The 11,194-nt window shown below is 30.9% G+C and overlaps 1 protein-coding gene across 1 annotated transcript; it reads left to right on the top strand.

Annotated features, from left to right (window-relative positions):
• The first annotated feature begins 2,428 nt into the window (after nt 1-2,428).
• On the top strand, nt 2,429-5,012 carry LOC132054797 (GPI-anchored protein LLG2-like). The gene is made up of 3 exons (XM_059446770.1): nt 2,429-2,689; nt 2,813-2,869; nt 4,379-5,012. Exons 1-3 carry the CDS (start codon nt 2,605-2,607, stop codon nt 4,747-4,749), a joined length of 513 nt encoding a protein of 170 aa, XP_059302753.1. The 5' UTR covers nt 2,429-2,604; the 3' UTR covers nt 4,750-5,012.
• The last annotated feature ends 6,182 nt before the right edge of the window (nt 5,013-11,194 follow it).

Genomic DNA, 11,194 nt, shown 5'->3' with positions numbered 1-11,194 from the left:
TTTATTGAATTTTTATTTATTTATCTGAATTAAAGTTTAGATAAATTGCATTTTTCATTATCCAATTTTTTTCTTAAAAAAGGAAAAATTTGTAATTCAAATAAAAGAAACATGAAATAAAATCTAACTAAACTAAAACCATAAAGAAAAAAGACAACCAACATATTATTGGTATATTCTCTCGGGAGTCTTCAAATTTCAATTTTTTCTTTTTGCCAAGTGAAGTACATAACTACACATCCACACAACTTACAATTTTTTGCTTCTATTTCAAAAACTTCTTTTAAAGAGATTAACTTCAACTCAAGTGCTTATTTATAAACAAATGTATACGTACAACATTGCCTGCAAGTTTTTTTTTTTCAAAAATATATATATATATTTATACAATATTAAAATTTCGAGCGTAAAAGATTTTTAACCTGCAAGAAAATATCAAAGGCCCTCGCACCAAGTGGATTATCGGTATTTTTTGCTTCGATGTCAGTTACTTTTTAAAAAAAATTAACTTCATTCAAGTACTCATTCCATAGATATATGTCACAATGTCAGTTGCTTGCGAGCTTAATTAAAAAAATAACATATATATAATATTCACATTTCGAGAGAATTTTTTTTAACCTTCAAAAAAATACCAAAACCACCCTCTACACCAATTGGACTACATACATTAATTTGAGAGCACCAAAATTTATATGCGCTGATAGAGAATGGTCTCACTCTCATTGCTATTAACAATAATCAAATCGCCCATGATTGAATAATTCGGTCGGTACTTCCTCAAAAATTAGTTCTACTCTTAAATGTTTTATTGAATTGATGCAGATCATGAATTTAAATATGAATACTCAAGAATTTATAAAGGTTTTGACCGTTAACTTCTAGAATAAGAAAAAGACCTATACCATTATATGTTACAGTAACTCAAGTCTTCCAAAAGCCTCATGAAAATGAGAACTCCATACCAAGCAAAAAGTTACGTACAATATAATTTTCGGAGTAAATGATACCCTGTCACGAAAGAGTTTTTAGCAAGCCTTGACAAAAATATGACTCACTTAATAATATAACACCTACGGGATCATCCTTCGGCTTAGGAACAAAGAAAATATTAATAATGGAATACAGTCTTCATTAAGCTATGGATTAGTAATTATCAAGATTGGTAACACCAGTAATTAGTAAACCCCTCAAAGAAGAAAAATAATTCGTGATACTTCTTCTGGAATCTACATTCAGGTGATTTTTAAGAGGTTCATGAGGATTAAGGTCCAGCGCAATGGATCATTCTCGTTAAAAGTACTTATTTCTCAACTCCGTTTATCTTAGGGCTCGTTTTCATTTTGTTCTCCTATAAAAATTACATGTAACATAAGTCAAAAAATAATTGAATAGCTATGTATATATTGTACAGAGGAGTAAAATTATATACCTTATGCAACTTGTCTTTCAGATGAAGATCCATATGAAAAATACATATCAAATGTTTATACTGTAGGTGGTATCTGAAATAACAAAAATAATCTCATTGACACCACTCCAATACTTTATGAGACATAAGACTGAAAATTTAAGGGAAACATTAAAAATTAAACTACAAAAACTTATTCCTGAATTCAACTATATATATGATAAAAATCCTCTATCAACGGATCCCTAAACTACATGCTAATTCATAAGATAATAAAGGTGGGCTACATAAGAACACTAAAACCCATGATATAAATCATCACGATAAATCACGTAAAGTATGAACACAAATGCTTGACTATAGATAAATAAACAGAAAATGATGACAAATGCAAAAATAGTATGAATGAAAACTGATACATTCTTGGCGTCAATTTATAATATGGAGGTTTGGAATATGTACAAACCTACATTAAGGAGGTGAAATAAATCACCCATTTACTAATTATTTAAAGCACCCATAATGAACAATATGTACCGGAAAGAGGAGTGGAAATATACCCCCATTTACAGGTTATTCAAAGCAGTCATTTAGAGGTTACTTAAGAGTGCTATTAAAATAGAAGTTATGAAAATCAATAAATGTGAGTTATGGAAATTATTTTTTAACATGAAATAATTGAGAAAAGTGAGAAAAAAGCCAAAAAAAGGAGAAAAAAGATAAATAAGATCCTTGGCCATAGAGAGGTGTTATATAGGATTGTCTATGCCTAGCTTTCTATTATATATAGATTAGTCGCAATTATCTTTTTAGGTGACTGGTGAAAATTCATTTGGCTGGAAAAAAAAGAAGATCATATGGCCCTACAACGCTAATGAATAATGATACATTAAATTCATTTTTGTCACAGAAAAAGAAGTAGTATAACTTAAATAACATTTAATTCATTTTTATCTAATAGACGTTTGGAAGTAGAGAAATTAAAGCACATTTAAAGCCTTTACCTTCTCCGAGTCTTTCTCTTTTCTCTTCATTAGTTTCTGTTCCTTATTGATGTAACATTTCTCTCTCTAAACAAAAACAAATTTGTGAAAATGTTCAAACGTTAATTTCCTTTGTATTTGAAACAAAATTCTGGCAAAAAAATAAATAAATTAAGGATTCATAATATTTGCCAAAGAAGAAGAGAAGCCATGATGGGCTTCGAAAAATGCTTCTTCTTGTTTCTCTTCTTCCTTCTTGTTGGTCTAACTTCTTCTTCTCCATTGTACATCAAACGTAATTCCTCGATATTTTTTTTATGTTCTTGTTTTTTTAATATTCATATTACAATATTTATTAATAAAAAGAATTGATCTTTTTTTTTTTTTTAATGTTTTATTTCTTTTTGTATATGAATAGATGATGTGCTTGAGGCTCGTGTTCAAACGGGGCGTGCCCTTCTTCAACAACAAGGAAGTTAGTATCAATTTAATCTCTCCTAATTATCTTATTTTTCTTCTTCTGTGGATTTTTAATTGTTATGTTAATGCAATTAATTTTATGACATGATGTATTTTCTCCTTCTTTGGTTGCTTTTTCTTTAAAACAAACGTGCTCTTTATGTTCTTGATAGCTCAAAAAATTGTAACATCTAGACAAATTGAACTATAATTGGGCATGTTAAAATGGTTAGTTACGGGAAAAAAATGGTTTGAATCAATAAATGGTTTGAGCCATAACGTGTCTATTGTTTGTTTAGGTCAAAATGGTTGATTAATAACCCAAATTGACCCATGAATATATGTAGGAATGGCCCTGGTAGTCAATTTTACATGTGTTATTCAAGTAATATCAGCTTTTTAAAGTGTTTAACTTGTAATCAAGTTGGCAAACTTCGAATAACGCTGTCTGCTCCACCTCCACTTCTTTTTCATGAATAATAAATAGCATAATCAAATATTAATCATACTTGCAGATGAAAAATGGAATGAAAATTGATGTTATGGACTTTCTAGCTTTGTTCATGTGATTGACACTTTTTACTTTTCCTTTCACTACAATTTAATTTTTCGTTACTCTAATGAAGATTAATGGACACAGTACATAGTTTTGGACTTTGTATTGATTGATGTTGCTTACTTTACCTATCAATACAATCAGTTTCTGTTTTGATCTCTATAGATGAACAAAGAAGAAACGTTTTATTAAAAGGAATAAGTCCAAAAGGAAAGCAGTTATGGTAAATAATATTGTGACGAAGATTAATGTAATTGCTAACTTCAAACCTTAATGTATGTCTAAAGTTGAACTTCATGCGAACTGATGTTCAAAACCAGACATACGAGTCTGGAGTTAGGCTTGATAGTTCAAACTTCTGACATACTGTTTTGAAGTTGGGACTGCCAAGCCTAACTTTAGATCTAATTGTCTGAAGTTCGAATTGCACAAGCAATGTGAAGTTTGGCTTGACAGTCCCAACTTCAGACTCGTATATTTGAAGTTTGAAAAGTCATACCTGAATTTTCAACTTCAGTCTCGGAGATCTGAAGTTGATCCTAAAGTCGCCAAATATTAATATTTCGTAATTTTCTAATATGCCTCCAGTCGGCTATTAGTACACTTGCCCTTGATTACATATATATTTAGCCAACCGGCTCAAGTTTGAACAAGTTGAATGAGTTATTTTCATGGACTAAATTTGACACTCTTGCTTGAAGTATCATTTGCCTCTAATCGTGTGTGTTGGCTTCTCTGTTATATAGTGTCCTGACTCATGCATGAAGCTAGGGGTGCAAGGGTTCTCCTTTACCCAAAAATTTAATGTATATATAGAATTAATATTACTTTTTATGTATATATGGTACTATGGTAGATGTTGAATCTATTTGAATTCTTCCTTCGTTTATTTGATTATATCTTGAATCCCTTTAGTGAAAATTTTAGCTCCGCCACTTCCTGACTTCTTCTGTTTTTATTTTCTCAAAGATTGTCCCATTGATTTTGAGAGGGAAAACTACACTGTCATAACAAGCCAATGCAAAGGACCTCACTACAATTCAACAATATGTTGCAATGCATTCAAGCAATTAGCCTGCAAACATTCAACAGAGATAAATAATGTGCAAAATGGATGTGCTACAACAATGTTTAATTACATAAATCTCTATGGCAAATATCCACCTGGCCTTTTTGCAAATATGTGCAAAGAGGACAAAGAAGGCCTAAATTGCAGTAATATTGTTCAGCCTGAAGGCAAATCTGAGGAACAAAAGAGTCATTCTTCAAAAGGTGCTAACTTTTCAATGGTGCTTATGCTGATAGCCAGTGGCTTTCTAATCATAATGTTAAATAAATGAATGATGAATATTTTTTTTAATTTTTATTTTTTTGGTTCTTTTTTATGTAATACTTTCATTTACTTAAATATAACATTATAATTGGGACCTGTAATTATTTTATTAAGGTTGGTTTACAAAAATAGCCTTAGAGGCGGGTGGTCTTGACCTTTTGACCTCATTTGCCCTACGGATAAAATTTTAAGTATAACAAGTTTTGTCCTTTGACCTTGCCATTTTTAAGGTCCTTGCGTGTAGTTTCTTGTTTATTAACACATCCTATTGTATACTATTTCTTCTTCTCCATACTGAAACTTTTCTTTTTATACATTCTTTCGATTATTTATTTCTTGGCGAGAAAAAACAAAAAGAAGAAATCAGGTCCATTTTTAGACGAGTGTCTTATATATACTGTAGTACTTGACTGTGAAACGAAAAATTGAAGAGAAATTTAAAATCCGGAAAGATTTCGAAATGGAGGAGAACGACAGAGGAAGTATATGATCTAAAAGTTCTGAATTTGGGTCTAAAAAATATGGATATTGTAGTTCGCTACAGTTTGCAAACTTAAAATTGTTAAATTAGGCTAAAGCTTGCAAATAATAAGAAGTTGTATTATTATTATTATTTCCATTTAATGGGCCGAGTGGCCACAGGGTGCCAATTTCTCATAATCTCTATACTGAATGGGAGTTTTTTTTTTTTTTTTCCATTTAACATACACTAAAAGTGAATTTGTTTTACATTATCTATATATTTTGTTTTCGAAATTTGCCTTTCTGAATAAATTCCTCTATCCCAAGGTAGTATGTAATGTCACAAGACACTCTACCCTCCCGCACTCCCATTTCATGGACACATGGGTATGTTGTTGTATTATCTATATATTTTAACTCGTTAATCCCAATTTTTTTTATAGACAGGTTATATAGAAGTTAAGCTCTTTATAAATTTAACAAGAGTATGACATACAAGAAAAACAAAATCTTGCCTATCAGGTTATATTTTGACTTTGATCCAACTGTTCCACCCCTGATCGATCACATAGGCAAATGGACTCTAGCTCTATAAAATTATATGAATTCAATTTAAATATGATAAAAGCCATTATTGTACGGATAATTATCAGTTAAAGTAAATAAATGGAGAGATTGCTTATCCCTCTCAACCATGAATCAATGTCAACTAGGATGGGGTTGACTCGATATCCATATATATGCAACTGTAACTTTTAAACTAAAACACCAATTCTATATCATTTTTTTGTGGTGTAGTGTGCTCTACCGTCAGAAATTACTTTAGAATTACTAATTTATCATTTAAGATATATGAACAATCCAAAAGAAATTCTTTTTTTAATGACGATGATGTGGGATTAAGCTTACACACACTTTACTGGGTACCTCATATCTCTCACTTTGGACAACTCCGCCCGTAAAGTTAGGATGATAAGAAGAAATTACCATCATTTTATTTAGTTACAAAAATAAAGAAAATGAGGGAATAAACGTGGCAGCGCAAGGCAAGGCGGGGTAAAATTATGACAAGGGAAGCTTTGACCCCCCTCGTCCTATCCCGTTTTATTCTACTACCATCCCTAATCACCTAATATATTTTTTTTGTCTCTATTAAAATTCAAACTCTGATATTTCACAATTTTCGTCCTATTAATTGGCTGGACCTTGGTTGCTAGTGGTGAATCGAATGTGTTATTTATAGGTTTACGGGAATTCAGTGACTTCTACTTATATCTTATCTATATATTAAAATATCTATTAAATATTTGTGAATATTTAATCATTAAGTCAATTATTATTATATATTAACTCGAGATCGTTATATGACTCCATAAACTTTGAATACTGAATCCGTCTTTATCAGACGACGAACTTAAAAGAATATTCCCATTACAAACCAAAAGAAGAGTAGAAAAATGTTCATTCCCCACCCAGTCCCCCTCCTCTCTCCCCCGGTAGAGAAAAGAAAAAGTAATTGGAAAACAGACCAGACAAGCATTCAGGACAAGTGCATGTGGGATTTTTTTTTTCTATCTTGACAATTGTGTAGAAGGACAAGTTGTCAAAAGTCAAAACGTTATACTTTTAAACAGAGGTGAAGCAATGTCGTGATTTTAGTCTTTTTGGATTACTGAGTTTTGAATTAATAGCTTGTGTAAATATTAAATGAATTTCTTAAGATAAACATAATAATTTGAACTAAAACTATTAAGTTCTGCCGGATCTATTTCCTACAAAACTACTGAGTTTTGTCATATCCGTTTCCTATACTCCACCTCTGCCCTTGCTTTTTAGGTGCATATGATAATTCACTACTTTTTTATAGTATTTTCACTGGAGCTTTTACATTTACTTTTATTTTGAAAACATTTTTCTTGAGCCGAAGATTTATCGGGAGCGACTTTTCTACTCTACAAGAGATAGTGAATAAGCGTATGATACCTGCCTTCTCTCCGCATTCCATCATGTGGAATCATACTGGGTATACTGTTGTTGTTTGATAGTTCACTCCTCGAGATGTTGTATATGTAAATCACAGCCCACATGCCATGAAAAAACAAAGCTGCTTGCAAAAATCAACTTGTGACGTCGCTCCAATTTGACTTGAATAACAAGTCACGATAATCGTTTATTACACCAAATTCAACAAACTCTGCTATGGCCTATTTCCTACTTTTGTTTTCTGGTAATTTGATCATGCCATGTGTCCCAATTAGATAAAGAAAAGGTAAAGGTAAAGAAATGGTCTTGCCTTTTGGCTTTTGGTCCCTGTCAAAACGTTTACAATGAAAACGATCAACCAATTAGCTATTCCCTTCGTCCCATTTTACTTGCCCTTGCCATTTCTCTTAAGAAATTATTTATAAGAGATTTATCTTGCTAAATTATTATTATTTATTATGTTTCAAAAATCTAAATTTAACTACTAGTATTATTATTTTATATATTTACTTATAATAAGGTTATCTTAAAAGAAGATAATAAATCTCTCTTGATTTGTTAAAATGGACAATTAGAAAAGAAACATCTATTTTAATATAAGAACCAAGTAAACTGAAACGGAGGGAGTATGAGAAATACCATAACAATCCACCAATTGCACACGTAATTTGATGATCAATGAAGTAGGTAAGAAATTAAAAAAAAAAAAAAGAGAGAGAGAGAGATCAAAGTTTAAATGTTAGCAAAGACAAAATATTATAGGTAACTTCTTCTCATGTGAGTAAATTTTTATAGATAGCATTATTTGGTGAAAGGCAACAAATTCCACAAAGGCTGAAATTGTTGAAGGGTGCCCAAATTGGCTCGACATTACCGTCAAACAAAAAGGAAACCAATCCACCACCAATCAATTTCATACAACCCAAAAGAAAGTAAAATCCCTCGTTCCATTTTCAACGATCAATAAAGTAGATAAAACTTTAACGCAAAGGTCTTTTGACCACACTGATGTTGGCCACAATGGTCCAAATGAGGGTAGCATACTAAATTTATATGGGTATTTAAGATAAATTTAATAATTTATACTTTATTTAGTTAATGTTATTCCTATCCTTTCCTCCTAAAATTCATCTTAATTTAAAATTGTATATGTAAAGGTTATGAAGGTCTTTTCATATGTGTGGTCAAATCTTTGTAGTAATACGACTTTCAAACTGGTCAAATCTTAGATTCGAGTCCTGAGTATGAAAAAATCTTTGGTAGGTAGCGCTTCGCTCAAATAGAGCTCTACGTGGCGCGAATCCGAATATATTAGTCTTTTTTACGGGTGAGAAATTTAAAAAAAAAAAAAAAAAAAAAAACTTTAAAACAATTTAGGAGATCAGAGTTTAAATATCACCAAAGATTTAAAAAAAAAAAAATTACGGTTGCCTAACCTACATTTGGATGGTTGCGTGGTTCATTAATGTACGGTATGGTAAATGGTGTTGTATTGTATGTCGTATTAATGAACACAATGTTTGGATAGTATCGTTTATTGTGGTTTAATAATATTTGATAGATAGTACGCTTGCATCGTATAAAACCTTGTAAGTTTACTAAAATACTCTTAACTCTTAATTAAATTAGTTTATATATATTAATAAAACCGAACATAGGGGTGGGTGGGATTAGTGGTGATGAGGGGTAGTGGGTGATGGAGGGGTGGGTGGGGTGAGTGGTTGTGGGATAAAGGTACCGGCGGGTGGGGTGGGGTGGATGGGTGAGAAATTGGAAAAAAAAAAAAAAATCGGGAAAAACAATTTAGGAGGTTATAAAAGAACTTTTTAATGGTTATATCACCAAAGATTAAAAATAATGAAAAAAAAATTTTAACAAAATCATACATTAATGAACCATGGGAAACCACCATCCAAACAGGGGGTAAGTAATTTCTTCACATACGTTTAAGCTCTCGCGGTGGAATATCAGAAACTGAAAAGTGCACGTAAATTGACTCGACATCACCCTTATTAAAAAAACTTATCGACAACACATACGAACGAAAAAACAACCTTTTTCCTTCAACCTCTTTTGTTCCTCTACCATTCAATTCAGATTAAAAAAAAAAAAAAAAAACAGTCATCAATTAGCTGGTTGAGTTATACAAAACACCCATAATATTAACAGGAACCCAAAAAGAAAAAAAGTTGAATTTCAAGAAAATGGTTATCACACAATTCATTTTTTCCTCTGATAATATTTTCCTAAAAATCCGTCAAAAATTTTGTGCCCTTTTGTAACCTTATCTGTGAGCAGTGACCAGCGTCTCAATAAATCTCAATCCATCAAATTTATCTGAAGATTGTGGTGCTGCCACTTTCCTCCAAGAATTTGAAACCGGAGTATCAAAAAGGGCAAATAACACTTTATGTCTATTTGGAGAAAATATTTACACGAAATGGCCCATATTTCTAATATTATCTGAAATAACCTTTTTATACATTATTATATTTTTATACAAAGTTGATACATTATCTACCGTAAGTATATAATATCATATATCATGTCTATAAATATTGCTGTAGTTAAATACCGTGTGAATATAATATTTTATGCTGAATTGTATATTATTAAAATCATCCTCCAAAAATTGTCAAAGGGCGCCCAAATTGACTTGACATCACTATTATACAAAAAAAAAAAAAACAAATCCACCAATCATTTATCGAAACACATTAGAAAGCAAAAGCTCTCTTTCTTCCTTCAATTCAGATTAAACAAAAAACAGAGCTCTCAAACAGAGTCATCAATTAGCCAATTGAGTTATACAAAACACCCATAATAGGAACTCAAAAAAAAAAAAAAAAAAAAAAAAAAAAAAAAAAGATGAATTTCAAGAAAATGGGTATCACACAATTCATAATTTTCCTCTGATAATAATATTTTCCTAAAAATCGGTCAAAAAATTTCTGCCCTTTTGGTGAACTTATCTATGAGCAGTAACCAGCGTCTCAATAAATCTCAATCCATCAAATTTTGGTGCAAATTTATCTGAAGATTTTGGTGCTGCCACTTTCCTCGAAGAATTTGAATTTTCATCCTTTTTCTTCAAATTATCATCCTGAAAAAGAAAAGAAAAAAACCGTTAAAATTGACACAGAGACGAGAATTTTGACAGACAAGAATAATGGGAGATTTTTTTCTGCTTTGTATTATCATAATGACACAAGTAAGTTCCTCCTTGACTCACCGACGTGACCGACAAACTGATCCGGTCACAGGGGCGGACCCACGTACTATTTTTTGGTGCTCGAGCACCCATTAATCAAGGTGGATAATTTATATAAACATATAAAAAATATTGAAATTTTGATATAAAATAGTAATAAATAGCACCCAAGAAGTAATATAATATTTTGGTGCTCTGATTAAAAGATTGTAAACTTTAAGCTAAGTCATGAAAGAGCCAAGTTCAAATCTCACTCAAAGCAATATACTTTTTATTTTTATTTTAAGGTAAGCCGGGCATGAAAAAATCTTGGGTCTAACGTCTTATCACATCCTGGTCTTAATAAAATCCCAAAAAGAAAAAATAATAATTAAGCTTTTCATCTCGACAAAGAAAAGGGAATAAAATTCAACCGACAAAAAAAAGAGATAGCTTTATTTCCACGCCAAAGAAATTGGGCTTACAGATAGGAAATTTTCTCAAGAAACTCTAATTATATACATTATAGTAAAAGTAATACCCATTTTTTAAACTCAAACTATATACTGTTAGTCAAAAATATGCTAATTCTAGATCAATTTTCACAAAAAAAAAAAAAAAAAAAGAGAGATAGCTTTCTTTCCACGCAAAAGAAATTGGGTTTACAGATGGAAAAATTTCTCAAGAAACTCTAATTATATAGTAGTAAAAATTATACTCATATCTTGACTCCAATTATATATATAATTCAGTTAAAATTGTGCTAATTCTAGATGAATTTTTCACAAAGAAACAGTTAGTACAATTGTAATAATCC

The sequence above is a fragment of the Lycium ferocissimum genome, chromosome 4 (assembly GCF_029784015.1).
Source record: "Lycium ferocissimum isolate CSIRO_LF1 chromosome 4, AGI_CSIRO_Lferr_CH_V1, whole genome shotgun sequence".
NCBI classification, from domain to species: domain Eukaryota; kingdom Viridiplantae; phylum Streptophyta; class Magnoliopsida; order Solanales; family Solanaceae; genus Lycium; species Lycium ferocissimum.
Note: the sequence above shows the minus strand (reverse complement) of the source record. Positions and strands in the feature narration are given on the sequence as shown.

What these genes read in the sequence shown, in the direction of transcription:
- LOC132054797 (XM_059446770.1), top strand. Translation starts at nt 2,605, where the DNA reads ATGATGGGCTTCGAAAAATGCTTCTTCTTGTTTCTCTTCTTCCTTCTT. An exon ending in TTCTCCATTGTACATCAAAC is followed by an intron (nt 2,690 to 2,812) that starts GTAATTCCTCGA and finishes GTATATGAATAG; the next exon opens with ATGATGTGCTTGAGGCTCGT. An exon ending in CCTTCTTCAACAACAAGGAA is followed by an intron (nt 2,870 to 4,378) that starts GTTAGTATCAAT and finishes ATTTTCTCAAAG; the next exon opens with ATTGTCCCATTGATTTTGAG.